The 27798-nt window shown below is 43.3% G+C and overlaps 1 protein-coding gene across 2 annotated transcripts in view; it reads left to right on the top strand.

Annotated features, from left to right (window-relative positions):
- BAZ1A (bromodomain adjacent to zinc finger domain 1A) overlaps window positions 1-27798 on the top strand; it is a 3222221-nt gene that overhangs the window by 1609128 nt on the left and 1585295 nt on the right. For both annotated transcript variants that reach the window (XM_044074116.1, XM_044074115.1), the window contains exons 12-13: window positions 26292-26387; window positions 26643-26867. In XM_044074116.1, coding sequence (XP_043930051.1) covers window positions 26292-26387; window positions 26643-26867 — 321 coding nt within the window. The remainder of the gene's footprint in view (window positions 1-26291; window positions 26388-26642; window positions 26868-27798) is intronic.

Raw genomic sequence — 27798 nt, 5'->3', positions numbered from 1 at the left:
AGCCCAGTATAAACCTTGCCAATGGGGCACTACAACATAGAAGGGAGGAGAAGACAGGTCTCAATCCACCAGAAGGCAAACTCAATGACTTGCACCTCATCTGGCCAAGCAATACTCTCTTGGCAGCCCCTTGGGGAAAACTGCACTTTTGCAGACAACTGGCACATTGTCACAAAGGACAAATGGGTCCTAGACATAATTTTACGAGGATACAGATTCCACTTTCACACCTTGCCAATGAAAAGAGGAATGCCAAACCTGCCACAAAATCAATGGGCAGAGGCACAAAAGCAAATTACAGCTCTCATGGACATGAGAGCCATTCAACTGGTACCTACTCGAGAGCAAGGCCAAGGATTTTACTCGAGACTCTTTCTAGTGCCCAGAAAGGACAATGCCTGGAGACCAATTCTGAACCTTTCAATTCTAAACACTTACAAGTACCCAAATTCAAGATGCTAACACTACAGCAGCTACTTCCCATGTTGGGCAAGGAAGCATGGCTAGTAATGTTGGACCTCAAGGAGGCATACCTGCATGTCCCTATCAGACAAAGTTGCAAAAGATATCTCAGTTTCATTGCAGGTTCAACCCATTACCAATTCTCTGCACTGCCCTTTGGCCTATCTACTGTGCCCAGAGTTTTCACAAAATGCCTGGCACTAGTAATTACATACTGCAGACAAAGAGGAATTCAAATATATCCATACCTGGACGACTGCCTCATCCAAGCAGAAAGCAAAGACATTCTCTTACATCATCTGGCCTTTGTAAAACATCTACTAAACTGCCTGGGGTACACAGTAAATGAAAAGAAGTCAAAACTAGTACCCTCACAAAAAATGACATTCCTGGGTGCCAGCTTGAATACAACGGCCCAGAAGGCTTATCTTACGCCAGACAAGCAACTACAACTGACTCAATATTTCAAGACAATGGCAACAAAGACCCAATTAACTGCAAGAAAAATTCTGCAGGCTTTGGGCTTCATGGCATCTTTCATACTACTACTAATACCATTTGCAAAGCTGCATATGAGGAAATTACAGTGGTACCTAAAAAGCGTATGGTCTCAACACAGCCACAGCTTGGACACAATATCTCTCATTCCCTGCCTACAACAGGAATTCCTATGGTGGTCACAGGCATGTCACCTCAACAAGGGTCAGCCTTTCACCTTGCCCCCAGCTAGGCAAACTATCACAACAGATGCTTCAGACTACGCCTGGGGGCACACATGGCAGGACAATGCATTCAAGGCCTATGGACTGTAGATCAAAGAAATCTGCACATAAATCAAAAAGAGATGCTAGCTGTACAGAAAGCTCTGGCAGCCTTCAAGGATCTATTACATCCAGGGCAACTTGCAATAAAGACAGACAACACCACAGTAATGTGGTACATAAACAAACAAGGGGGTACACATTCCTACCCTCTATGCAGGCAAGCAATGATCTTATGGAACACAGCTCTGGCCTACCAAGTCCAGTTACAAGCTCAATTCCTGCCAGGACAGAAGAACACATTGGCAGACGACCTCAGCAGAAACATCAAAGATCCCCACGAGTGGAAGCTAGATCCACAAATATTTACAATGATAACTCAAAAATGGGGCCTTCCAAACATAGACCTGTTTGCCAGTCCTCAAAACTATCAACTGACAAAATTTTGTACAAGGACATTTCACCATCAAGCTTGGAAAGTGGACGCTCTCTTTCAGTTGGAAAAACCTGACAGTATATGCCTTCCCTCCATTGCCTTTCCTCACAAAGGTTCTTTTGAAAGTCAAAAAGGAGAGACCACGACTGAATCTCATAGCCCCAGACTGGCCACGCCAGCACTGGTATCCGCTATTGAAAAATATGGCCCCCAGCCCACCATGGATATTGCCTCAAATACCCCATTTGCTCACACAACAAAACAATCAGATTCTTCACAGCCAGCTCAAAACTTTAAATCTGGCTGCATGGCAAATCAACTAAACATCCCACCAGCTCCTCTTTCACAAGCAGTTCTGGATGTTATTCTGGAAGCCAGGAGGCCAAGCACCAGGAAGGCTTATTTGGACAAATGGAAAAGGTTTTGTGCCTGGAACCAAGCTAAAGGCCAAGACGCAATTCAGCCTCACATGCCTCACATTCTACAGTAATTAGCTGAGATGCTGCACAAAGGACTTTCCTTTTCCTCAATTAAAATCCATGCCTCAGCTATTTCAACTCACTACAACACGGATCCACCTTTATTTTCACATCCTCTTCTAAGGTAGTTCCTCAGAGGGGCAAAAAACATTAGACCACCAAGGAGAGCCCCTACACCAACATGGGACCTCAACTTTGTTCTGGAAAAACTAACGCTACCTCCCTTTGAACCAGCTTTCTTTGCAGATCTTCAGTTTCTATTATGGAAGACTGCCCTGCTCCTAGCAATAACTTCAGCTAGAAGAGTCTCAGAGCTACAGGCACTAATGGCAGTGAAACCTTTCCTCATTTTTCATCAAGACAGAGTTGCTCTACGAACTAATCCTTCCTTTATGCCTAAGGTTGTTTCCAGTGTAGCTTTAAATCAAACCATCCACTTACCCACCTTCTTCCCCAATCCACAGAACAAAGGTGAGAGACTCCTGCATTCCTCGGACATTCACAGGCAGCTTCTTTATTACTTGGACAAAACTAAGGCTTTCAGAAAATCTGACCAGCTCTTTGTATCCTATGCTACAGCTTCTCAAGGGAAGGCTATATCAAAGCAAACCATTTCTAAATGGATAGGTCATTGCATACGTTTCTGCTATACCCATCATGGGAAACCAGTTCCTGCTACCATTAGATCACCAGGGCAACAGATACCTCTACAGCCTTTCTCAGGGGGGTTCCAACCAAGGAAATTTTAGAAGATGCAACTTGGAGTTCAGTACACACCTTTACCAAACACTATCACTTACCTCTTTATTCTAAGTCCAGGGTGGGCTTCGCCAATACAGTTCTGCAGGGCCTTATTGCCTCCACTAACCCTCTATGATACCTCCCCCCTACCTTAGCCTTGGGATTCAACCCAAGTGTGATGACTGCAGCAGGGTAACACGATGAACATAGTACAGTTTTGTACCTACCATAAATGTTAATGTTCGAGTGTTCACCCTGCTGCAGTCCAGGTTACCTTCCCTCCATCCCCCTCTGTTCTACTGGCTAAATCTCTTCTATGCCTTACTGATGTATTTGCTTATAGCTGAAGGGATTTTGTTTGTGCAGTGGTTACTCCATTTGGTACTAATTCTGACCACCTTTTTGGGGACACCTGACATCTGGGACAAGAAAAACTGAAGAAAATGGCGTCGGTTGCATTATGTATACCCCTGGTGCACTCACGTCAGGGAAGAGGCGACAGCAACCAACACCAGACCAAGACTTTGGAATTCTGGCCGACTGCGGGACCACCTGACGACAGGATAACCCAGGTGTGATGACTGCAGCAGGGTGAACACTCGAACATCTACATTTATGGTAGGTACAAAACTGTACTTTTTTTATATACTATTCCCAAACCAGACCCAGCAGCTGTAGCCTTAGTTGAGTCCTCTGGCTTTGCTGCTAAGCACGTAGTAGAAAGTGTAGGATTGGAATTAAGTAATCTTGGGGAAATTATTGATAGGTATGGGGGAAAAAAGTGTATACTTGTGCAACTTGGAATTTTAAATTGTCAAGCTTGTATGTTAGTTTATTCTGACATATTCTGAAAGTATGAGGAATATTTTACCTACAAATCTAATGTCATTTTCATTTTTTCCTCAAAAGATGGGTTTGGATCTTATTTTTGGATCTGACTTTTGTACTTTATTTTTTACAGTCTATGATCTGGCTCTCGAGCTCCTCCCTTTACCTACAATGCCCCAATCACTGCTTTACCTCAGATCTCGTTTGCCACTCTATCAATCTGTTGGGATTTTCAAACTCTTGAGTTGGGAGTTTATTGTGAGCTTATTGCGAGTGATATATTTTTTTGATGTTTTTGCTTCTGAATCTCTCTTCTTCTCTTTACTGTTGGAGTCAGTTTAAAGTTTTGTTAGGACTTTTCTGTCCACTAGTTTAGACTTTTTTCTACCATCGTTGGTAGCCTTTCCATTTTCTTAGTTCTCCTGAGGTAGTTCTCTCATACCATTGTTGGTATTTTCTTCTGTTTCTTTAAAAAAAAAAAAAACATTCTCAGTATAGCTTGTATTTTGGGTAATTTGGTCGAGTTTTCAGTATGGTAGACAAACCTACTGGTTTCAAGAAATGCACCTTGTGTGTGCGTAAGATACCCAGTTCTGATGCCCACAGGGAGTATGTGTATTGTTTAGGTCTGACAGACCTTCCAATTTCTCGTGAAATCTGTGCAGGTTTCAATGTCAGGACTTTAAATGACAGGCGTAATTGATTCTGAAGGGTTTGTTGCCTGCTTCTTCACCTGCATTTCCTTCTCCATCAGGGTCTCAAATCCTCTCAAGGAGTCAGAAAACCTTGGAGTCCAGGGAGCCTACGAAACTCTCCCTTGTCTGATCTCTTTCTTTGACTTCAAGTTTGGAGATTCTCTCTAAAATGAAAAAGGTTTTGGATCCGACCTTGGCAGATCCTGCTACTTGCAAGCCTAAAAAGGTTTTTGATTCGGAGTCCTCAGATCAGGTTACACACCGGAGCAGGTCCCTTCAGATCCAGTCTCCATGCTTTTCTCCACAGCCTGTTTCTCAGAGTTTGAAGTCCCCCCCCCCCTTTTTTTTTTTTTACAGGAGACCCTTAAAAAAGATTTGTCCTCATTCAGCATCCTCCTCCATCAGGTCTTCCCAGAGTTTTTCTAAATATGATGTGGATAGGATGATGAGAAAGTTTCTTGGAGCTCAGCTCTAGATGGGAGTCGTTCAGGCTCCGTCCCCCATCGGATCTGTGAGTCTGCATCCTTCACACCCTTTAGTGACTCCTTTTCTGATTTGACCAGTGGTTTCAGAGCTGTCAAATCCAAAGATCCTGAGAGTCAAGTTGTGAGATGAGAGGATGTTGCCTTCCTCGACTCTGACCCCTTCCTTGATCTGTTCATCTCCAAGTTTGTCTGAGCAGAATGAGTCTCTGAGCTGAAGCATTGGTGTCTGGTCCTGGGGGATGACTTCAACTCCGAGGGTTTGAGTCGTCACTTCCCCTCAGTGCATTGGTGTTGGACATCTCTGATCTGATTTCCCTCCTTGTGGGTGGAACCCAGGGGGAGTGGAGGGTTGGTTTATCTGGGAGCTTCAACTCCTGGGAGGCTGATTTCCACTTCTCTTGGACCTTATGCTTTCAACATAGTGGAAAGGGTTTTCTCTCACCCACGGAGTCCTTTGATTGTCATTTCTTCGGATCGTATTCCCATCTCTCCATTGGATATGACTGCTAAGTGTCATCATCTTACTCCACAGGGATAGCCAGCCCGTAAGAGCTTAAAGAGGTCCCTGTGCAGGGACTTCCCTTTCTTCTGACTCCTTTGCAGTGTGTCCCACTGAGGAGTTTCCTTGGATGAAACGATGCAAAAAGAGGTATTTAGATTCCCCTCAGGAATCATTGGCAGAAGACACTGATTTTTGATGAGGGAGAAGGGTCCCCCAGCTCTCCACTGGAAAATATCTACTTTGGAGACATTATAGAAATTCTGCGCCAAAAATGTGGATGGTCTTTCCAGAACCCTTCTCATGAGTAATTTTTGAAAAAGGAGAAAAGGAGCTAGCTGAACAGAGCTCAACTGTCCATCCCCCTAATAGAGAATCTAGGGCTGTGGACAGATGTGGGAAGTGACTATATGCATCAATGACCTTTGCCTTATGGTCGCTGAATTACCTGGCACATTTTACTAGGCTACTGTGGGACTTGTAAAGGAACTTTCTATCTTTACCTCTGGGTCCTTGTCAGATGAGAGGCAAAAGCTTATTCCTCCCGATTGGCCACCCTATAATCCATACCAAATGCATCCGTGAGGCTAATGTTTCATGCGACTGAAGGTTCCTCATGGCTGTGGGTATCGGGCATATCCATTTGGAGGCATCCCTGGATGCACTTATGTGACTTTGTGGAGCCCTTTAAAGCATCATTCATCAGTGCTGCTTTTGCTGGAGCTTCCCTTTTTGGCCTGACTGTTAGACACACTGTGCCTTAGTGAACAAGATGGAAAGACCCTATCTGCTATAGGGATCTGTTTTTCTACCCCCTAGAGACCTTTTCCAGAAATCTGTGCGGTGTTAAGAAAATGTACATTTGGAAATCTCAAGGGCCATTTCAAGATTCACTTGGAGATTTCTCCCCCAGAGACAGAGGGAGAATAATTTATAACAACAGAAGACGCCACCCACGTGGCAGAGGGGGTCCGCAAAATTAAGGGTCTTGAGATTCCTTTTCAGACAAATCCTTTCAGCGCTCTTGAAAAGTTGCCCAACTGTTCTTCTCTGGAGACAGTCGGATGACACTTGCCTTTGCATCCAGAAACCTGGGCAACCATCACAAAAGACACACGAGTGTAAAGAATTGTATCCCCTTTTTAAAGTCCACTGAGAATAAGAAAACATGTCCCCAATGTTCCACTCAATCAGTGAGAGCAAGTAGCCCTTGAAATCCAAAAGCAGCTAGACAAAAGTCATCCAAGAGGTCCCACCAGACCATAGAGGATCCAGTTTTTACTCTAGGTTCTTTATAGTGCCAAAGAAAACAGGGGACCTGAGACCCATCCTCTGTCTCTCATCTAAAATTCATAAAGAACTCCAGATTCCGGATGGTCATGGTTCAGTCCATTCTACCATTGCTCCAGGACAATGAATGGATGTGCTCTATAGATCTGAAGGATGTGTACTATCACATAAAATTGAGCAGATGATCCCGAAGATTCCTTCACTTCTGGCTGAGAGACTGTTATTATCAGGTCAGAGTCCCCTACCCTTTGGTCTCACCACAGCCCCCAGCATGTTCACCAGATGTATAGCAGTGGTTGCAGCTCATGTAAAATTGCATTAATTCAGGGTGTTTCCTTATTTAGACGACTGGCTTATCACTGCATTAACCAAGCATGTACTGATAGCAGCCAGAGACTATCTTCTCCACTTGACTCATTCTCTAGGCATCTCTGTGAAGCTTGCAAAGTCCAGACTTCAACGAGTACAAGTCCTGGAGTTTATAGGGACTTGCCTAGACAAAGTGAATCTTCAAGCATTGTTACCACAGAGCAGAGGTCTTTAAGGTTACATGTCAGACAAATTGTCTCGTCCTTTTCCAGCCAAATTGATCTTACGAGCTTTGGGATTGATGGCTGCGGCAATCACATTGATACCAGCAGCTTTTTTTTTTTTTACATAAGGATCCTTCAGTGGACGTTGCAAGTATAGTGGTTCATTCTTCATCAACCTTTACGATTTCCAATAATGTTGTCCAGGGTATGCAAGGATTTGTTACTATGGTTGTTCCAATCCAGTGATTTGTCTAGCAGCCCCTTTATCCTTCCTCCACCCAGCACCATGCTGACCACGAATGCCTCCCAATTCATGTGGTGGGGGAGCATTACTTGGGATGGACTGATGTTCTTCATGTTTCACTGTTGCAGTCATCACACTTCGGTTATCTGCCTGCAGGTAGCCCTCAGTCGGCCTGAATACCAGAGATTTAGTATTTCTGCATCAGTTGCTGTTGCTCCAGGTCTGATGTCAGGTCGTCAGGGGTGTAAAAACAGTCAGCCCGACGCCATCACATCAGTCTTGCTTGCTGAGGAGCCCGTAGCAGAATCAGTTCGCATGAGTGCCAGTCAGCCGCTACCTGAGTTTTTGTTTGAATTGAATTATCCTGAAGTCTTCTAAAGCTAAGTACCCCGTTGGGGATCTTTTTTTCTTGCTCTAACCGATGTCAGAAAAAGTTAACAATTGTTTTGCCTGTGGAAAGCAAATACCACACCGAGATTTCCATTCTTACTGTATCACCTGTTTAGGCCCAGACCACGATGTACCTCACTGTCGTTTTTGTGCCTTGTTCAACACCCAAAATATTCATCGTCCGGCCCTTATTGTCTCTAAATACTTTTGTTCTTGATCTCCATATTCTGAAGTTGCTTCGGTAAGCCATCCGACTACTGGTATTCTGAAAAAACGTAAAGATAAAGACAGAATGTATAGGTGCAAAACTGCCGACGATGCTTCCTTTAAGCTACTCGCAAGTCTGCTGGTACTCAGTAAGGCGCTTTCGCAGCCCCTTATGCCTGCTTCACTGGATTCGCAGACGTCTACTGAGACCCATTCGGACTCCAATATGCCATAAGACTCTTCGACTATGGAACCTGCGGATGTCTCTACATTGAATGTGTCCGGAGCTGCTGAGCAGGCACCGGCTTCTGAGGCAGTTATTCGCTCAACCGATCAACTCAAACCTTCTTTTTTAATCAAAACTACCGAGTTTCTTAGGCCCAGAGTATGCCCTACGCCTTAAACTGGTGACCAACGCGCATGCACCTGCTCTCATGCCACAAAAACAAATGCTTAGAATGGCTGAAGACCTTGTTACGCTGATTTGGGGAAGTCGGCCTTCCCCTCCTAAGAGACAGAGTCCAGTCCCCTTCAGCTTCTGCAGACTAGTAGTCCAGTGAGACTGCAATTTCTGATTATGAAGACATGCCCTTATCTGCTTATGAGGATTCCGATGCAGCGGAATCCATTCCCTCTGCCTCCTCTCCAGAGGTTTTTTCTTTTGATGAAACCTTGCACACCTTACAAGAGCATTTCCACTGGGGATGCCAAGACTATCCTCAGTCCAAAAAGAGACTCTGAGAATTTCTAGATTTGCCACAACATAGGCCTTTTGCAATACCCTCAGTCCTGGATGTTGTGGATGTCTTTATGGAATCCAGTTCAACTCCTGATACCTTAACCCCTGCTCCTAGGAAACCAGACAGGTACTACAGAGTTCCTGACTCTCTCAAATTCCTTTTCGAAAATCGTACTGCTGACCCAGAAGTCATCTCCAGGGGGGCCTAAAGGTATCAAAGCAACTACAGCTAAGAATCCCACCCCTTAGGACAGGGATTCCAGAGCTTTAGACAGATGGGGTAAGAAAGTATACACCTCTGCAATTCTCACCATTAGGGCATTGAATTTCCAGTTTCACATGCTGAAGTACCAACAACATGTGGAACTTAAGCAAAAAATAGCTACCTTTACAGAGTGTGCAGAAAATAAAGAATTACAAGAGCTTATGCATTCTACAAGCCAAGGCAGCAAGCATACTTTGCAATGTGGAAGTATCTTTGCAGGGCAGCAATCACTGATTCTGTACTGAGAAGGCATGCTTGGCTTAAGCAGCACACCTTGCCAGACCATGTTAAATCAAAATTACTAGACCGCTCCTTTGTACAAGGACAGTCTGTCACCAAAGCAGAAGAGGTTCTTAAAAAGATGGAAGAAAAAACTGTATCTGTTTAGACAGTTCGACTTCTTGCAAGTACAGCCTCCTAGATTAAGTAGGCATTGCCCCTCGAAACATTGGTCCTTTCCAGCCCCCTCAAGGCCATCTCAAACTAGACCCAGGGGAAACAGACCCCCCAGACTACAGTCTCAGGGTATGCAGAGATCTAAGCAATGGAGTACCCCCACTTCAAAAGCAGGTAGTGCTAAGCCATCTCCCTACGGAAAGAATTCAGTGACTTCTCAACTCTATTCCCCACCTCTGTCCAACTGCTTGTGCCCCTAGGGGGAAAACTTGCCCATCATGCAAAAAACTGGACTTCCATCTCCAGAGACCGTTGGGTCCTCAACATTGTATCCTAGGGGTACAAATTTTGCTTCCACTCACTGCCATCCCCAAAAGGGTTCCAGACCTTCCTCTAAACCAATGGGCAGAGGCACAATACCAAGTTCAATCCCTGCTGTCTCTTAAGGGCAATTCAGCCTGTTCCTGCAGAACAGATAGGTCAAGGGTTCTATTCCAAACTTTTCCTGGTACCCAGAAAAGAGGGCACTTGGCACCCAATTCTATATCTTTCCAGTCTAAACACCTTCCTGGTGTTAAAATTCAAAATGCTCACCCTGCAGCAGCAGCTTCTTTTGCTGGCCACAGATGCATGGTTAGCCTTTTTGCACATCTATATCAGGGACTCTTGCAGGAAATTTCTATGCATCAGGGCAGGATCTATGCATGATCAGTTCTCTGCACTTCCCTTTGGCTTATCCATGGCTCCCAGAGTATTCACAAAATGTTTGGCTCCAGCCATTGCCTACTACAGACAGAGAATTCAAATTTACCCATAGTTGGACGACTGCCTGATTCGGTCAGGCAATCAGGAAATGCTGTTGCAGCACCTGACATTTGTAAAGAACCTTCTAACCTCCCTGGGATACACCATCAAAATAAAAAAATCAGAACTAGTCCCCAGTCAAAAGATTGTATTCCTGGGAGCAAGCTTGGACACAGCATCCCAAATGGCATTCCCTACTCTAGAAAAGCAAGCCTGTCTGACAGACTACTTCACTCAGATGGCCACCAGAACCCAGCTATCCGCAAGGAAAATCCTGCAGGCCCTAGGGTTTATGGCCTCATGTATCCTACTAATTCGATATACCAGACTGCATATGAGGAAACTTCAGTTGTACTTAAGTCTTTGGCGGCAACATTCTCAGGACCTGGAAACTGCCATTCCTGTTATACCTTGTCTAAGGACAGAGTTTCTTTGGTGGGCTGCAGCAGGCAACCACAACAAGGGACTGCCCTTTTCTTAACCCCACGCTGCTCAGACCTTAACCATAGACGCATCAGACTATGCCAGGGGGGCACTCCTCGACGACAATGCATTCAGGGCCACTGGAGCCCAAGTCATATTCATCTTCACATCAACCAAAAATGTTCAGCACGCTCTAACAGCTTTCAGATCCCTGCTGTCACCAGGACCCCTGCTAATAAAAACAGACAACACCACAGTTATGTGGTACATCAACAAGCAGGGGGGAACCCACTCTTACCACTCTGCAGGCTAGCCATGGCCCTGTGGAACACTGCCTTGGACATGCATGTCCATCTGCAAGCTCAATTCCTGCCAGGCAAACAAAACTCGCTGGCAGACTTAAGCAGATATCTCCTAGACCCACACGAGTGGCAATTGGAGCCCAGCACCTTCAGCCTTCTGATTCAGAAATGGGGGACCCCAGAGGTGGATCTCTTTGCCTCCCCTTGGAGTCACTAGCTCAGCAAATTCTGCACCAGGACACCTCACAGAAGGGCCTGGGAAGTGGTTGCCCTATCCCTTCCAGTGGGTAAACCTCTCAATCTATGCATTTCCCCCTCTGCTCCTTCTCTATAGAATCTTGCTCAAGATAAGACAGGACAGACCAAGGACGATTCTGATTGCCCCGGACTGGCCACGCTAGCACTGGTACCCACTCCTGCGCAACCTGTCACTGGTACCACCCTGGCATCTATCCCATAGCCCAACCCTGCTCTCACTCATCAGGGGGGACAGATTTTGCATCCGCAACTGCAAACCCTAAATCTTGCAGCCTGGCTTATTCCTTGAATTCTTCCCCAGTGACGAGCCTAAGCAAGCAGGTGCTGGACGTCATTCTTGAAGCCAGAAGACCCAGTACAAGGAAATCCTATGCTGATAAGTGGAAAAGGTATTACTCCTGGATTCAGTCTAAAGGAGAGGACATAACTCTGCCCGCCCTACCACTATTTCTGGATTATTTAGCGTATCTACTCCACAGAGACCTTTCCTTCTCCTCCATTAAGATTCATGCCTATGCCATCTCAGCTCATTACAACTCTGAGCCACCCCTTTTCTCTCCCTCTCTCATCACACTGTTCCTGAGAGGGGCAAACAGCTTAAGGCCACCAAGGAGAGCACCCGCCTCTGCTTGGGACCTTAATTTTGTACTGGAAAAGCTCACACTACCCCCTTTTGAACCTGCAGCATCAGCAGACTTAAAATTCCTCTCTTAGAAAACAGCAATTCTCCTGGCCATCACTTCAGCGAGAAGAGTGTCTGAGCTACAATCACGTATGGCAGTGGAACCCTTCATTATTTTTCATGCTGACAGGGTCTCCCTCAGGACTAATCCTTCCTTTATGCCCGAAGTGGTGTCCAGCGTGGCTCTCAACCAATCTATCCATTTGCCAACCTTCTTTCGTAACCCTCAAAATAAAGGGGAAAATATCCTGTGATCCTTGGATGTGCATAGACAGCTCAGATTCCACCTGGATAGGACTAAGCCCTTCAGGAAATCTGACCAGTTATTACTCAGCTTTGCACCAGGGGTAGAGGACAAGGCCATTTCAAAACAGACAATTTCCAAATGGATAGCACACTGTATCCATTTCTGCTACAAACACCATGGGAAACCAACTCCTCAGGGGGTCGGAACACATTCCACTAGGGCAACTTCTACCTCTACTGCATTTCTCAGGGGAGTCCCTACCAGAAACATTTTGGAGGTTGCTACCTGGAGTTCTGTACACACATTCACCAAGCATTACCACCTGCCTATATTTTCCAAATCCAGGGCAGGTGTTGCAACTGCATTCCAGCAGGGCATACTAGCCAGACCATACACTTTTTGACTGCCTCCACTCTTTTCTACAGCTTTGGGAATCAAATCAAGTGTGATGACTGCAATAGTGAACACGAAGAACATAGTACAGTTGTGTACACTTAACATAAATGTAGATGTTCCAGTGTTATTCACTGTTGCAATTCTGGTTTCCCTCCCTCCAGCCCCCTATTCTCTCTCTCCTCTGTGTATACTACTCACCCCTTGCAGGGGTATTGGTATTTACTTTTTACTGGTAGTGTTTTTTCCACCATAGCTTAGCTCCCTACTGGGGGGCTCCTGACATTTTGGGCAAGAAAAACTGATGTAATGGCATCAGCTGCCTGTTTTTATACCCCTGACGAGCTGACGTCAGACCTGGAACAGCAGCAACCAATGAAGAAATACTAAGTGTCTGGTATTCGGGCCTACTGAGGGCTACCTGCAGGGAGATGACCCAAGTGTGATGACTGCAACAGTGAATACACTCTAACGTCTACATTTATTGTAAGTGTACACAACTGTACTTTCCAGGCACATGGACCCTAGTGGAGACCAAGTTTCACATAAATCTCCTGGAAATGAGTCATCCTACTACCGTTGCAGGCCTTTCAGAGCTCTCTTCCTTTGGGAATAGTTGCTGTTCAAATGGGCAATGTCTGTGATTTGGTCCTTCAACAAACAGGGGAACCACATCTTACCTGCTTTGCTGACAAGCAGTGAGAGTTTGGCAATGGGTGATCTTAGCCAACCATTTTCTTATAACAACACACATTCTAGGGAAATCAAATGTGCCAGCAGACAGCAGGACTGATGTTCTTAGTGTTTCACTGTTGTAGAATCTGAGGTATCTTCTGCATGTTTGTCTGACTGGGACATCAAGTATGCCTCTCTTAGATCTAAAGTCACCAGCCAAGTCTTCTTGCCCAACATGGGTAGAAGCTGCTGTAGAGTCAACATTTTGAATTTTGGAATATCCAGATATGTGTTTAGAATAGATAGGTCCAGTAGTGGTCTCCAGGCTTTGTCCTTTCTGGGTACCAAGAACAGTCTTTAATAGAATCCTTGTCCCTGCTCTTGATCTGGTACTTGTTGAATGGCCCTCATGTCCATGAGGGATGAGACTTGTTTTTGTGCCTCTGCCCATTGATGTTTTGCCAGGTCTGGCCAACCGTTTGCCCTTGGCAGGGTATGGAAGTGAAACTTGTAGCTATGTGCTGTCTTCATGCCTTCCCTCCCCTACCCTTAATCCCAAAGTTTCTTCAGAAAGCTTTATGGTTGATGAGCAAAGTAATCTTCATTGCTCTTTTATTGCTCATTAGATTTGGTTCCCCTTTTTATGGTCTCATATGTTCTCCATGGACATTGGACTCCAGTCCAGATCTCTTTCCACACCCATCGGGCCTGACTCATCCAGACATTCTGGGCCTCAAGTCAACCACATGGTTTCTCCAGTTCCAGTAATGGCTAGACATCCCAGGCTTTCATCTCCAATTTGAAGAATTTTGGTGTCATCCCAGAAATCCTCTACAAGAAAGATTTATAAAAGTTAATGGAAGAGATTTTCCTTATGAGCTTAGCAGAGAGATATGGATCCCTATTTCTGTTGTTAGAATTTTTAAACCTCTCTTTTTCAAAGTGGGGCCTCTTTCTCTGCTATTAAAGTCCAGCTGGCTGCCATGCTGAATTTTCATATCAGAGGGTAATGCCTTCTGTTTCTCATCATTTAGGCTGTGTAAGGCTTTTCTTGAGAGTACCTTTTTTTTTTTTTTTTTTAAATAATCGGGCCACCTATTAAGGACCCTATGCAACCCCGGGGATCTTACTTTGCTTTTACAGTGTCTAACACAATTGCCCTTTGAACCCTCAGCAAAAGTGGACCTCTGATTTCTTTCTTGGAAAGTAGTTTTTCCTCATAGCCGTAACTTCACCAAAGTAAGTATATTAATGCCAGACACCTTCTTCAAAATTGCCTTCATTGGTCTTCCATAATGACAGTGTTGCTTCATGTACAAATCCATCCTTCTTACCCAAAGTTGCATCAGATGCAAATATTAATCAAGAAATCAAATTTGCCAGTTTTCTTTCCTAAGTTTCAGGACAATGAGAATACATGCTCTGTTCATTAGATGTACATAGCTTTGATTCTACCTTCTTAGGATGAAAGAAATTAGAAGGACTGATCAATTGTTTTTCTTTTGCAAAAAAAAAAAAAAAAAAATTGGGCATGCCTGTGTCAAAAGCTACAGTAGCCAACTGGATAACTGGTTGTATTTTCTCAGGTATCTTCCCTTAAAGGTTTGACTTTGCCAAAACAACCAAGAGCTCATTCAACTAGGTCATCTGCTTTTTGGTCCAAGCTTCCATTGATATTTGTGTAGTTGCCAGTTGGTCTAAAGTTCATACTTTCGTAGGTCATAAATTGGACATCATCTCCAGAAACAGAGCCACTTTTGTTTCTGCAGTATTCCGGAATAGCCTTCCATGAGGGCCACCCAAGGCTACTGTAGCTGGGGTCTCTGTCCCATCTTTTGAGGAACGAGTGAAAATGACATGTTATGTACTTGCCATAACTATGCGTCTGTGTTGTCCATTTTCCTTCTTCCTCTACTTCTCCCCACACTGTCCCCCTTCCTTGGCTTTGGAGAGGACCTGATGGAGTTTGTCAGGAACCATTGATGTTCTTCGTCTCCCATTGCTGCAGTCCTTACATATGGGTAGTCCGCTGTCCACAATCGGCCCGAATACCAAAGGGCTAGAACTGGCGTCGGTCATCGGCGCCCGAGACTGACGTCAGTATGTGTCAGTACAAATGCGCATGACCGACGCCATATCCTCAGTCTTTCTTGCCGCGTGGTCCTAAGCAGAAGCAGCATTTGCAAGTGCCGTTCGGCGTTCTGGAATTGTCTGTTTTCGAGTTTCAGACCGGAGACCAAGTTGGGCTAAGTACCCCGTTGGGGACACTTTTGTCTTTTTCTTGCCTCAGTATTGACGGATGTCAGAAAAAGTTAATAACTGTATTTCTTGTGGGAAACAGATTCCTCATAGGGATTACCATTCACTCTGTATTCCTTGTTTAGGGCCTGAGCACGACGTTGTTGGGTGTCGCTTTTGTGCTACTTTTAACAAGCGTACTATTAAACGTCGGTTGGACTGTGCTAGGCTTGTGTTTGGTAAACGTTGTAATTACAACATGCCGTCGGATTCTCCGACGCCTGGTTCTTCTAAGAAACGCAAAGAGAAGCCTTTGCGGTCCAAACAGGATGAGTCGTCCACTCCGGACGCCGGTTCTGTAGAACCACCGGCTACTTCAGCGGCTCCTTCTGAAAGTTTACCTGAGTCTCAAGGGGAGCCTTTGTTACTACAGGAAGTGGCTTCTCCTGTGTTAGGCCAGGCTGAGGGTGCTTCTCAGATGTCGGTGGTTCCCTCCCCTCATAGGGTAGTTAGGCCTTCTCAAAGCAAAAGCCATTCTAAGTCTAAGTCTGCCCCTGCTGGTGCTAGTCCCCAGGGTCTAGCTCCTAGGAAGCACATGTTAAAGATGGCTGAAGATTTGATTACTTTAATTAGGGGTTCTATGCCCCCCCCCTGAGAAGAGGCCCAGGGTAGAGACAGAGTTGGAGGGTTTGGTTCAGTCTTCCAATGAGTCAGATTCCTCTGTGGAAGAACTTCAGGATTTCCCTCCCTATTCTGATTCGGAGGCTGAGGACGCTACTCCCTCTGCGTCCCCTCCAGAAGATTTTTCTTTCTCTGAGACTTTGCATTCCATGAGGGAACATTTCAAATGGGAAGGCCAGGATTATTCGGATTCTCGTAAAGGCTAAGAGAATTCTTGTTTTTGCCTCAGCATAGGCCTTTGGCTATTCCCCCTGTACTGGATGTTGTTCAGGATGTATTTTCTGAGGCTGCCCTTAACCCAGATTCTCTGCCTCCTGCCCCGGTTAAACCAGATAGATACTACAGGGTTCCGGAAGCTCACAAGTACTTATATAAGAGTCCTAGGGCTGATCCAGAAACTATTACTCAAGGCCCCAAAGGTGTTAGGGCTTCTGTGGTTAAGAATCCAGTTCCTCTGGACAAGGATGCTAGGGCCCTGGATAGGTGGGGTAAACTGTATACCTCTTCTACTTTGGCTATGAGAGCTTTAAATTGTCAGTTTCATATGCTCAGGTATCAAAATTATTTGCTGGGCCAATTGAAATGTAAAGTAGATGCTTTGGCTGAAGGTATTGAATGTAAGGAGCTTCAGGATTTAGTGCATGCTTCAGACCAAGTTGGTAAGCATTCTTTGCAGTGTGGTTTTGATGCTTTACAGGCTTCTTCCAGGGTGGCTGCTACTAGTTCAGTTGTTCGCAGGCATGCTTGGCTTAAAGATCAGACCTTGTCAGAGCATGTTAAGGCTCGAATTATGGATGCTACTCTGCAATCTGATGTTCTTTTTGGACCTCCTGTAGAATCAGTTTTGAAAAAAATGGAGGAAAAAGCTAAGTCTATGCAGACAGTTAAGGACTTTTTACAGGTTCAGCCCCCTAAGTTCAGTAGGAATTGGCCTGCTAAGGGATGGTCTTTCCCCTCTTCAGATTATCAATCTAGGGGCAGGTCGAGGCGAGGTAGAGGTAGGGCTTCCTCTCAGGGCCCTGTTACTTCTAGGACTTTGAGTTCTTCTACCCCTTCTGCTGGGGAGGGCAGGGGTCAGTCCTTTCGGAAACAGACCCAATGACCTGTATCTTCAGCTGCCGGACTCTGCCTTGCTGGCAGCTCCTCTAGGAGGAAAACTGGGACTTTTCAAAAAGAATTGGCATTTGGTTACCCAAGACAAATGGGTATTGGACATAATAAGTCGAGGCTACAAATTTTATTTTCACACATTCCCTCCTTTCAAAGGTATGCCGGATGTGCCTCATCAGCAAAGGCTGGAAGCACAGGCACAAATTTCTTCTCTGCTTCAGTTGGGAGCAATTCAGGAAGTACCTTCTGCAGAAAGAGGCACAGGGTTTTATTCCCGTCTTTTCTTAGTGCCAAAGAAAGGAAATACTTGGAGACCAATTCTGGATTTGTCCATTCTAAACACCTTTCTGGAAATTCCAAAATTCAAGATGTTAACACTGCAACAGCTGTTACCTATGCTGGGCAAAGATCACTGGATGGTGACTCTGGATCTCAAAGAGGCCTATCTTCACGTTCCCATCAGGCCCAGTTGCAGGAAATTCCTGAGATTTCGGAATGGGAATTTGCATCATCAGTTCTCTGCATTGCCCTTTGGCTTGTCTACTGCGCCCAGGGTATTCACAAAAGTCCTGGCTCCAGTAATAGCTTTTCTCAGACTAAAAGGAATTCAAATTTATCCTTATCTGGACGACTGTTTGATTCTGGCTCATGGCAAGCACGAACTTCTTCAACATCTGCAGTATGTAATGACAGTTTTAAGATGCCTAGGGTATTCTGTGAACGAAATAAAGTCCAGTCTAGTACCCTCACAAGAGATGTGTTTTCTGGGTGTAAGACTGAATACAGCTGCTCAGATGGCATTTCTTACCCCGGACAAACAAAGAAATCTTCACCTATACTTCCAACAGCTATCAGTAATGTCCAGGCTGACTGCAAGGACAGTCCTTCAAGCCTTGGGGTTCATGGCATCTTGCATTCTAGTACTTCCCAATGCCAAACTGCATATGAGGAAGCTACAATGGTATCTCAAAAGTGTTTGGACTCAACACAGCCACGATTTGGACACTGTCATTCGAATTCTACCTTGCATTCAGAAAGAATTTGTGTGGTGGGCTCAGGAATGTCACCTAAACAAGGGACTCTCTGTGACCCAACCAGAGGCAAGTCAGATATTAACGACAGACGCCTCGGAGTCAGCCTGGGGTGCTCATTTCAAAGGAAAATGGATTCAAGACCTTTGCCCCCAGAGCTACTTCACTTGCATATCAACATGAAAGAGATGCTGGCAGTTCAATTTGCTTTGGAAGCATTCAAGGGCCTACTTCAACCAGGACTGGTGTTGATTCGAACAGACAACACAACTGTCATGTGGTACATCAACAAGCAGGGGGTAACTCATTCTTACCCTCTTTGCAGACAAGCAATGCTGTTATGGGAAACTGCTTTAAATCTGCACATCACTCTTGAGCACAGTTTCTGCCAGGAGCACAAAATTCTTTAGCAGATGTTCTGAGCAGACAGATTGTGGATCCTCACGAATGGAAGTTGGACCCTCAGGTATTTCTTCAGTTGACCATGGCTTGGGGAACTCCAGACATAGATCTGTTCACTTCTCCTCTGAATTTCCAACTGCCACTGTTTTGCACAAGGCTGTTTCATCCAAAAGCCTGGAAAATAGATGCACTATCCTTCAGTTGGAGCAACCTTCACGTGTATGCTTTTCCTCCTTTGCCTCTTCTTCCAAAGGTACTGTTGAAAGTCAGGAGGGACAAACCTTGCATGATCCTTATAGCACCGGATTGGCCTCGTCAACATTGGTACCCTCTGTTGAGGAGCTTAATTCATGGGACGCCTTGGCCATTACCACAGATTCCTCACTTATTGTCTTAGGAAAACCATCATTTTCTCAATGTCAGGGTGCAATCCCTACGCCTCACAGCCTGGCGCATTCTGTTTTAAAGAAGGAGGGCTTTCAGCTCCCTCAACAAGTTTTGGATGTTATTTTGGAAGCCAGGCGACCTAGTACTCGAAAGGTTTATGCTGATAAATGGAAGAGATTTTTTCTTTGGAGTTCAGCTAAAGGCTTTGATGTCAAATTGCCTAATTTGAGTTGTACATTGCAATATTTGACTGTTTTATTGGACAAGGGTTTGTCCTTCTCTTCTGTAAAAGTGCATGCTGCAGCTATTTCTGCTCACTATGATTGTGACCCTCCTTTGTTTTCACATCCATTGGTTAAACAGTTTCTTAGAGGGGCAAAGAATATAAGACCCCCACGAAGAGCTCCTACTCCTGCCTGGGATCTTAATTTTGTTTTGGAAAAGCTGACTCTGCCTCCTTTTGAACCTGCAGCTACAGCTGAATTGAAGTTGTTGTCTTGGAAGACTGCTGTTTCGTTGGCTGTTACTTCTGCTAGAAGGGTATCTGAATTACAGGCCCTCATGGCAGTGGAACCTTTTCTGATTTTTCACAAGGACAGAGTTTCCTTACGTACTAATCCTACTTTTATGCCTAAAGTGATTTCTAATGTGGCATTGAACCAATCTATACATTTGCCTACTTTTTATGCTAACCCCCAAAATAAAGGGGGAAAAGTTTTGCATTCTTTGGAAGTACATAGGCAGTTAAGGTATTATTTGAGCAGAACCAAAGAGTTCAGAAGATCTCAACAATTATTTGTTTCTTTTGCTTTGACTTCACAAGGGAAAGCTGTCTCGAAACAAACTATTTCCAAGTGGATTGGCCATTGTATTGCTTTTTGTTACTCTCATCATGGAAAGGATGTTCCAGTTGGGATCAGGCCTCATTCTACTAGGGCTACGGCCACCTCTACTGCTTTTTTGAGAGGGGTAGCTACTAAAGACATTCTAGAGGCAGCTACTTGGAGTTCTGTACATACCTTTACAAAGCATTATCATTTACCTCTTTATTCTAGGTCTAGGGCTGGGTTTGCCACTGCAATCTTACAGGGCATGTTAGCAGCTCCTAATGCTATTTAGTTGGCCAGCCTCCCTTTTTTCCGTTGCTCTGGGATTCTACCCATATGTAAGGACTGCAGCAATGGGAGATTTAAGAACATAGTACAGTTTTGTACCTACCATAAATGTAGATGTTCGAGGATCTCCATTGCTGCAGTCCAATTTTCCCTCCCTCCTTCCCCCTGTTTTTAGGTTGGGTTTTGGGTGGTGTTTTTTGCATTCTGGCGTCTGAGGCAAGAAAGACTGAGGATATGGCGTCGGTCATGCGCATTTGTACTGACACGTACTGACGTCAGTCTCGGGCGCCGATGACCGACGCCAGTTCTAGCCCTTTGGTATTCGGGCCGATTGTGGACAGCGGACTACCCATATGTAAGGACTGCAGCAATGGAGATCCTCGAACATCTACATTTATGGTAGTTACAAAACTGTACTTTCCTGTTTGAGTGTCTGCTCTGTTACTTCTATTATCAGTGTTTGGTGTATATATTACCTTTTTGCTATCATGGCGTACAGACTGCAAACTCAATGTGAGGTAAAGCAGTGATCAGGGCATTATGGGTAAAGGGAGGAGCTTGAGAGCTGGATCCTAGACTGTAAAAAATTAAGTGGCCGAGTCTGATTCAAGGATCAGATCCGAACCCATCTGTTGAGGAAGAATGAAAATGGACAATACAGATGCATAGTTATGGTAAGTACATAACTTAAATTTTATTCTTCTGAAGAAAAATCTGTTTGAAATTACTTGGTTTCTTCTGTTGCACAGGTCACTTCTCATTATTTGTAGTATGTGTACAACTCTGATACTTCTTCCAGGGCTGTGGCCACTGGTACAGATTTAAGGAGGTTTGCTTGGCTGCATACTCAGAACCTTCCAAGTGATAAAAATAAGATTTTTAAATTTCCTTTGAATAGAGATTGTGTTTGGGCCCCTCTGCTGCATAGGTGGTCAAAAAATGCGATGAAAGGGGTAAGCTGATACAAGGATTCTCTAAGATTTTTCAGCCCTCCTTTTCCATATTGTTTGAGGTTTTCTCTCTCCTCCAATTTCGGCCAATAAAAAAGAAAAGAAGAAACAGAATTCAGGTAAACAGACGTTTAAGTGGCAAGAAGATTCGAAAAAGAAGTCTCAGATCTACCAAATGTCCAACAAGTTTGAATGACTATTCAAGAGATCTTGACACACACACCCACTGTGGCACTCTTTCTTTTCCAGAAAGTCTGAATCCCTATTTTTTTTTCTTTGGCAACAGATTATTTCAGACAAATTGATTCTGAAAAATCATTCATCAGGGTTACAGACAGCAGTGGGAGGGAATTCCTCCTTTCCAGAGCGTCATTCCTTATCTTGCACATCAGACTGTTTTTATTTTTCCACCTGTTCCTTTTGTGCTATCCCAAGGAGTGATGGAACCATTTCCTTCTTCCCAGGTGGGGAAGGGATTGTATACAAGGATGTTTCTAGTCTCAAAGAAAGAAAATGGTTTGGAGACCAGTTTTGGATCTTTCTTTCCTAAACCTTTTTGTCTTAGTACACAACTTCAAATTGTCCTTTCACATCCTGTTGTCTCCTGTTCCTGTTTCAATTTTCCTGGTAACACTAGACTTAAAAGATGCTTGTCCTCGCATTCCTATTCATCTAGACTGCAATTTCTTATGTTTTTGTGTGTCTGGATCACATTCAGTTCTCTGCCTTACCTTTGGACTGTTCACTGCACCAAATCTCTAGTTCAGTTCCAGTTGTAGCTCATTAAAGGCTACAGGTGTCTGCATTTTTCCACATTTAGACTTGCTTATCTTTGCAGAGTCTTTCCAAATGTCAGCAAGCTGTCTCTCCCTTGGTTGAGAGATTTCTTGTACAAGCTAGGATTCAAGATAACTGGGATTTTGAGTTTGGTTTAGTGTTGTCAGTATCATTTGCATAGGACTAGGTTGGATTTTTTTCCCTGGGTAAAGAGGTTGCTGATGGTGGACCAGGAAGTTTTTGGATTACTCTGGTAAGTGTTGTGAATGCTTAGATAGTAAATATGTTGGTAATTTTTTTGTAGAGAACGGTAGGCCTAGCAGTTTGAAAGTGTTTTTTCTGACAAATTTCTCGAACTTTGTCCCAAAGTCTCATAACTTGTTCAGTGGCATGACTTAGCCAGGGAGTGTATTTAAATTTCCTAAGTGGTGCATGCTCATTTAGAAAGTTTAAGATGATGTTAATTAAAGGTGGTAGTAGCTTCTTATCCAGGGGTATGTGTTTTAAGCAGTGACAGTTAAGCCAATGCAGAGCATTGGAGAAAGAGTCAGCACTGTATTTTCTAAGGTTTGTAGTTCTTGGACCATGGTTGTTATGCTTTGATATCCCGAAAAAGATATATCAGTTGAGTGATTCTATAGTGTAAGACCTGATTTTAACTATTGTTAAAGCACTCCCTGCTTCACTTAAGATTAGGTGTCATGTTAGGCAGTTAAATCTGTCCAGGAAACAGCAGCAGAATTGCCCACTTGTGTCCCTTACTTTCTGTGAGATGAGTGTGTTACAGGTGAGGTGGTACCTCACAATTCAACCACCTCTCAACTCGGTTGTTTCACAATTCAACCACACTTTCAACTGCCTGGGCATCCTGCAGTTCAACCGCCATCTCGCAATTCGACCCGGAAAGGAGGCTGAAAAGTTGTTCATTGATTCCTGTTATCGTGTTGTTTATGTAGTGCAGTTGTTTCTTTTAGGTGTTGCGAAGAAATGGGGCCAAAGAAGAGTTAAAAGAACAGTGATACTGGCAGAAAAAAATAAGTGGCTGAGCATTGAAAAGAAGAAAGAAATCATAGGTAAAATAGGACGAATAGCAGTACAGTATGGCATTCCTAGGTCTAACATCTCAACATTTTGGAAAAATAGAGACAGCATCATGGGTGGCAGGGTGTCAAAAGGAGCATCAAAGGTTTTGGACAGACACAGCAGAACAATTCATGAAGATATGGAGAAGATGGAGGGAGATGCAATAACTCAGACTATGATGTGTGAGAAAGGTAAGCTCATCTTTGAAGACCTAAAAAAAAAAAAAAAAAAAAAAAAAACTGCAGGAATTTAAAGCAAGTAGAGGATGGCTCCACAGATTTAAAAAAAAGTGGCATCCACAGTGTTTAGAGAAAAGGAGAGGCAGCTAGTGCTGACAAAGAAGATGCACAGAAATTTGTCAAGGAATATGAAGAATTAATGGAGAGCGAAGGCTATCTGCCAGAACAGATTTTTAATTGCAGTGAAACAGGGCTTTTCTGGAAGAGATTGCCAAGCAGGACTTGCATAACCCAAGAAGAAGCTAGGATTCCAGATCACAAGCCCATGGCTCACACTCCTCCTGGAAGCAAATGCTAGTGAAGACGTCAAGCTGAAGCCTCTGCTGATGTATTGCTCAGAAAACCCAGGATAATTTGGAAAAAAAGATTATAAAATCAAAACTACTTGTAATGTAGAAATCAAACACCAAAGCTTGGGTAGACCAGTCAGTTTTCAAAGACTGGATTTTTTAGGAGTTTTCTCTAAGTGTCAAGAATTACCTGACACTGAACAATTTACCAATGAAAGCTGTTCTGCTTCTGGACAACACCTCTGCCCACCTGCAAGAGCTCACCTGCAAGAGTTAGAGAAAATTCTTCAGATAGACTGTGATTTCATTAAGGTTCAGTTCCTGCTTACCAACACAACTTCTGTCTTTCAACCTGTGGATTAACGAATCAATGCCTGCTTCAAGACGCTCTACACAAAAGCACTCTTCGCAAGGCTCTTTGACGTGACCCATTCTTCAGATAAAACACTGAAGGAATTCTGGAAGTCTGTATTCAACATTCTTCATGACATATTCATCAATAGTGCCTGGGATGGAGTGACTTTACTTTTCCTAGGGCAAAATTGTTGAAGCAGCTGAAGTGTTGCAAGACATCGTTTCCACAGCAGAGCACCTGGATATAGGGGAGGTTGATGGGGCGAATGTGGAGGGAACTGATAGAAGACCATGACGACGAGCTCACAATGGAGGGACTTAAGCACTTTGCAATGAGCAGTTCAAAGAAGAAGAAAGAGAAATTGGGGCAAAGGACCTATCCCAAAAGCTTGCATTAAAGAAATTTTATCCAGCTTGGGAGTAGGTGCAGGCTACAGTCTTGGACTGGCATCCCATCACAGGTGACGTCAACAGGATGAGGGACTTGTTTAACAACACAATCATGCTCCACTTCAAGACCATTCTGAAAAAAGAGGGAGAGACAGGTCACCCTGGACAATTTTTTTTCACCTACACCTGCCAAAAAAGAAGGGAACAGGCAGGATAGAGTGAAGCAGCTAAAGACTAACTGGACTCTGTAAATAGTATCAATGTTGTGACTTTTGTTCAGTTTTTAGCATGGACACTGGTGGGGCTGGGCAGAGAATGGGCCCTAGTATATGATGTCAACTCACCTGAATGAATGAGCCAAGTAGGGGAGCCACTGAGCGAAGTCCTGGAGAGGGATTTAAGAAAACAGACACCAGTATACACTGTGTGTGTTATTTATTTTGGGGGTGTGGACAGCAAGTTGTTATAGGCTGTTTTAAGTTATAATGTTATTTCTTTTGGGGGTGTGGCTAGGAAACTGTTGTAAGATGTTTTAAGTTATAATTTATATCACATTAGTAAACTAAATAAAATATTATAGTCCTAGACAACAGATATTCATTTCATAACTGCTATCGCACAATGATGCAATGAGCATGCAGTTTAGCTGGACAGGAAACATGTTAGCCTGCATATTTGGATGGATTTAACATCAAATAAATTTGTATGTGATGTGAGCCATAACTTTAGGAATATAGTAGTTCTCCATTCCTCCTCCACTTCCTCTCCTCCGCTTAAGAGATGTTCTACACCTCAGATCATGGTGAGCTACATTTTTTTAAAAAAATTTTAGTGTATTTTTTTTTTTTTTTAAGTTTGTTTGGGCTGGGAACAAACTAATCTTTTTTTCCATACATTTGTATGGGAAATGGAGTCTCGCAATTCAACCGCTGTTCCGGAAAAGATTATTTGCGGTTGAATTGTGAGGTACCCACCTGTGTCATGGAATTCTATATTAGGTTTTCACTGCCTTCTGTCAGTCATTGAAAGAAAAGTTTATACAATTCACAGTACTGCTGCAAGAGTCCTGTCTACAGAAATATAATGTGGTTGAGCAATGTATTTTTATCTCCCCCCCCCCATCGAGCCTGCATTTGTGTGTGTGTGTGTTTTTTTTTTAATCTGTTGTAAATTTTTAGTCATGGCACTATGCTTACTTAACATGTTACAGGTTTCTTGCTAGTTGAACTAGGTTGCTTAGCCTATGCTACTCTTTTAGGGTGCACATGCTGCCTGGAATCTGAGGCATAGCTGTGTGAAGCAGGAATTGCCTAACACTTTTATATCACCAAGCAGAAGTATTTTGAGTCTATCCCTTAGGCATTTGTCTATATAGTAAATACCTCACAGAGATGTACTTTCAGATTTCTTTTGTAAGCTGATGCTGTCTTGACACTGCCACTTTTTGCCATTAGTCAGGGCTGGCAAATGTTTTATGTTTGACTTCAGTATTCTACCCAGAACTCCAGAAGCAATATTACCAGTGAGGGTAACTCGGTACAGTTAAGAATGGTGTACTGTGCGTTTTACTTGATGCATGATGCATACCTCTTCATTGCAACCAAAAGTTTATGGAAAGACAGTAGGATTACATGTGGTAATCATTAATCTTACTGGTGTAATGTTATTATGTTATGCTAATTGTTGAAATGCCATGCTCAAAGTAAGTGTGGGTTATTTGTCGTACCATCTCTCTTAAATGTTTAACTACTCTTACTGTTGCTTTCAGATATGCTTACAGTAAAATCCATCCATTCTACTGTTGGTTATTTTTGAAGTGCTGTTTGTATGTGTAAATCTTTTTAATCTATGCTGTTTTGATCAGCTATAGTATTTCATTACTATTACTCTGCTGCCAGTGTGCTTCATATTTTTGACTTTTGTTTCATTATGTTTTGGGTAACTCATCTTGCACACATCTTGTTTTTCCATGTACATATTTTAAACATTAAACAAGTCATTCTTTTTCAGATTTAACAGAAGCTTTAGATGAAGATGCTGATACTACGAAATCTGCATTAAATGCTGTAGCATCTTTGGCAGCTGCATGGCCACAGCTTCACCAGGGTACGTATATATGTAGTTTCTTTTGAATTAATTATTGTGATCATTTAAGTTCATCTAAAAAGAAAGAAAATCCCCTTAAAAATGGGGAAAGTAATATAGTATGTTACTGTTGTGTGGGTGAACATATTTGGTATAATGTATGTGTTGCATGTATACATCCACATATAAAATGCTGGGGGGAAGAAATAAAATATGTAGCACAGGCTTTGCTTTTGTGGTAGAGTATAATTGTCATCTTTCTGACTTTTTTTGCAGGCTGTAGTTTAAAAGATCTGGATCTTGACAGTTGTACTCTTACTGAAATCATCCGACTTCACATCTTGGCAGCTGGATCCGATGTAAACTTGGCCAATGCTAAATATCGTTATCAGAAGCAGGGAGGGTTTGATGCTTCGGATGATGCCTGTCTAGAGCTAAGACTGAGCAATCCATGTCTACTAAAGAAGCTGTCTACTGTGTCTGTGTATGATCTACTGCCAGGTAATAACAGCATTTTTTTTTAATGAGTCTGTTAGGAAACCTGAGGAGATAAAGATGCTGAAGTTGTATTGTCTTCCTTTGTTTCGGTTCCATTTTATGGATAACGTGGCTTTAAATACCAAAACGGTATAACATCATTTAATTGATGCATTTTATTAATTAGGTGAGCAAGGGACCCTTGTGTACAGGTAAATGAGCTGAACCACATTTACTGTTTTTCAGTCATAACTGCATAAAGTTGAAGTACAAGATTTAAGAAACAAGTGTAGACATCAGTTTTAGGTAAGTATTAGAAAGAAAGTGAGTAGTTGAGATTCCCAGAGGAGACCCAAGTAGAACTTTTCCAAAACTCACTTTAAGCCCCGGGCGGACTTAGAAAAAGGTGCATAGAGATCAGTGCTCTACCCTGGAAAACAAAACAGAAAATATGAAGGAAACAGTGATACAGTTAACAGCAGGGAGGCTTATTCCATTGTTAGTCCACTCTGTACAAACACAAAATTATACATATTGATTCAATGTTTTACAGTCTGTGTACATTTTAGACTGCTGCTCATTTGTAAATTTGTCATGAAGGTTAAAGAGCCTACTTAGTGAATGATCATATCAGTGAACATCTTTTTTACTATCACTGTGAGTGAAGAAACAGGCAGTTCAGATCAGATCACCTCTGAATATAGGAATGAACTCTGCCTTTGAATAATGGCTTTGTTTAGTTTGGGTTTGAAAGTTCTTAAGCTGAGAGAGAGTTGTAAATAGATGCTAACTGGTAGACATTAATATATTTAGGCCATCCCATTAGTTTCTAGTTTTTGTTTTGGAAAAAGTGAGTGGTAGATCTGTGTGGGCTGTACAGGTAAAACACATATAGTATATGTACACTGAAAGAATGGAGTTGGAGCTTAAGAGTAGTTCAGTTTAACTTGTGTGG

The sequence above is a fragment of the Protopterus annectens genome, chromosome 6.part0 (genome assembly GCF_019279795.1).
Source record: "Protopterus annectens isolate FY-2018-M chromosome 6.part0, PAN1.0, whole genome shotgun sequence".
NCBI lineage: Eukaryota > Metazoa > Chordata > Ceratodontiformes > Protopteridae > Protopterus > Protopterus annectens.
Note: the sequence above shows the minus strand (reverse complement) of the source record. Positions and strands in the feature narration are given on the sequence as shown.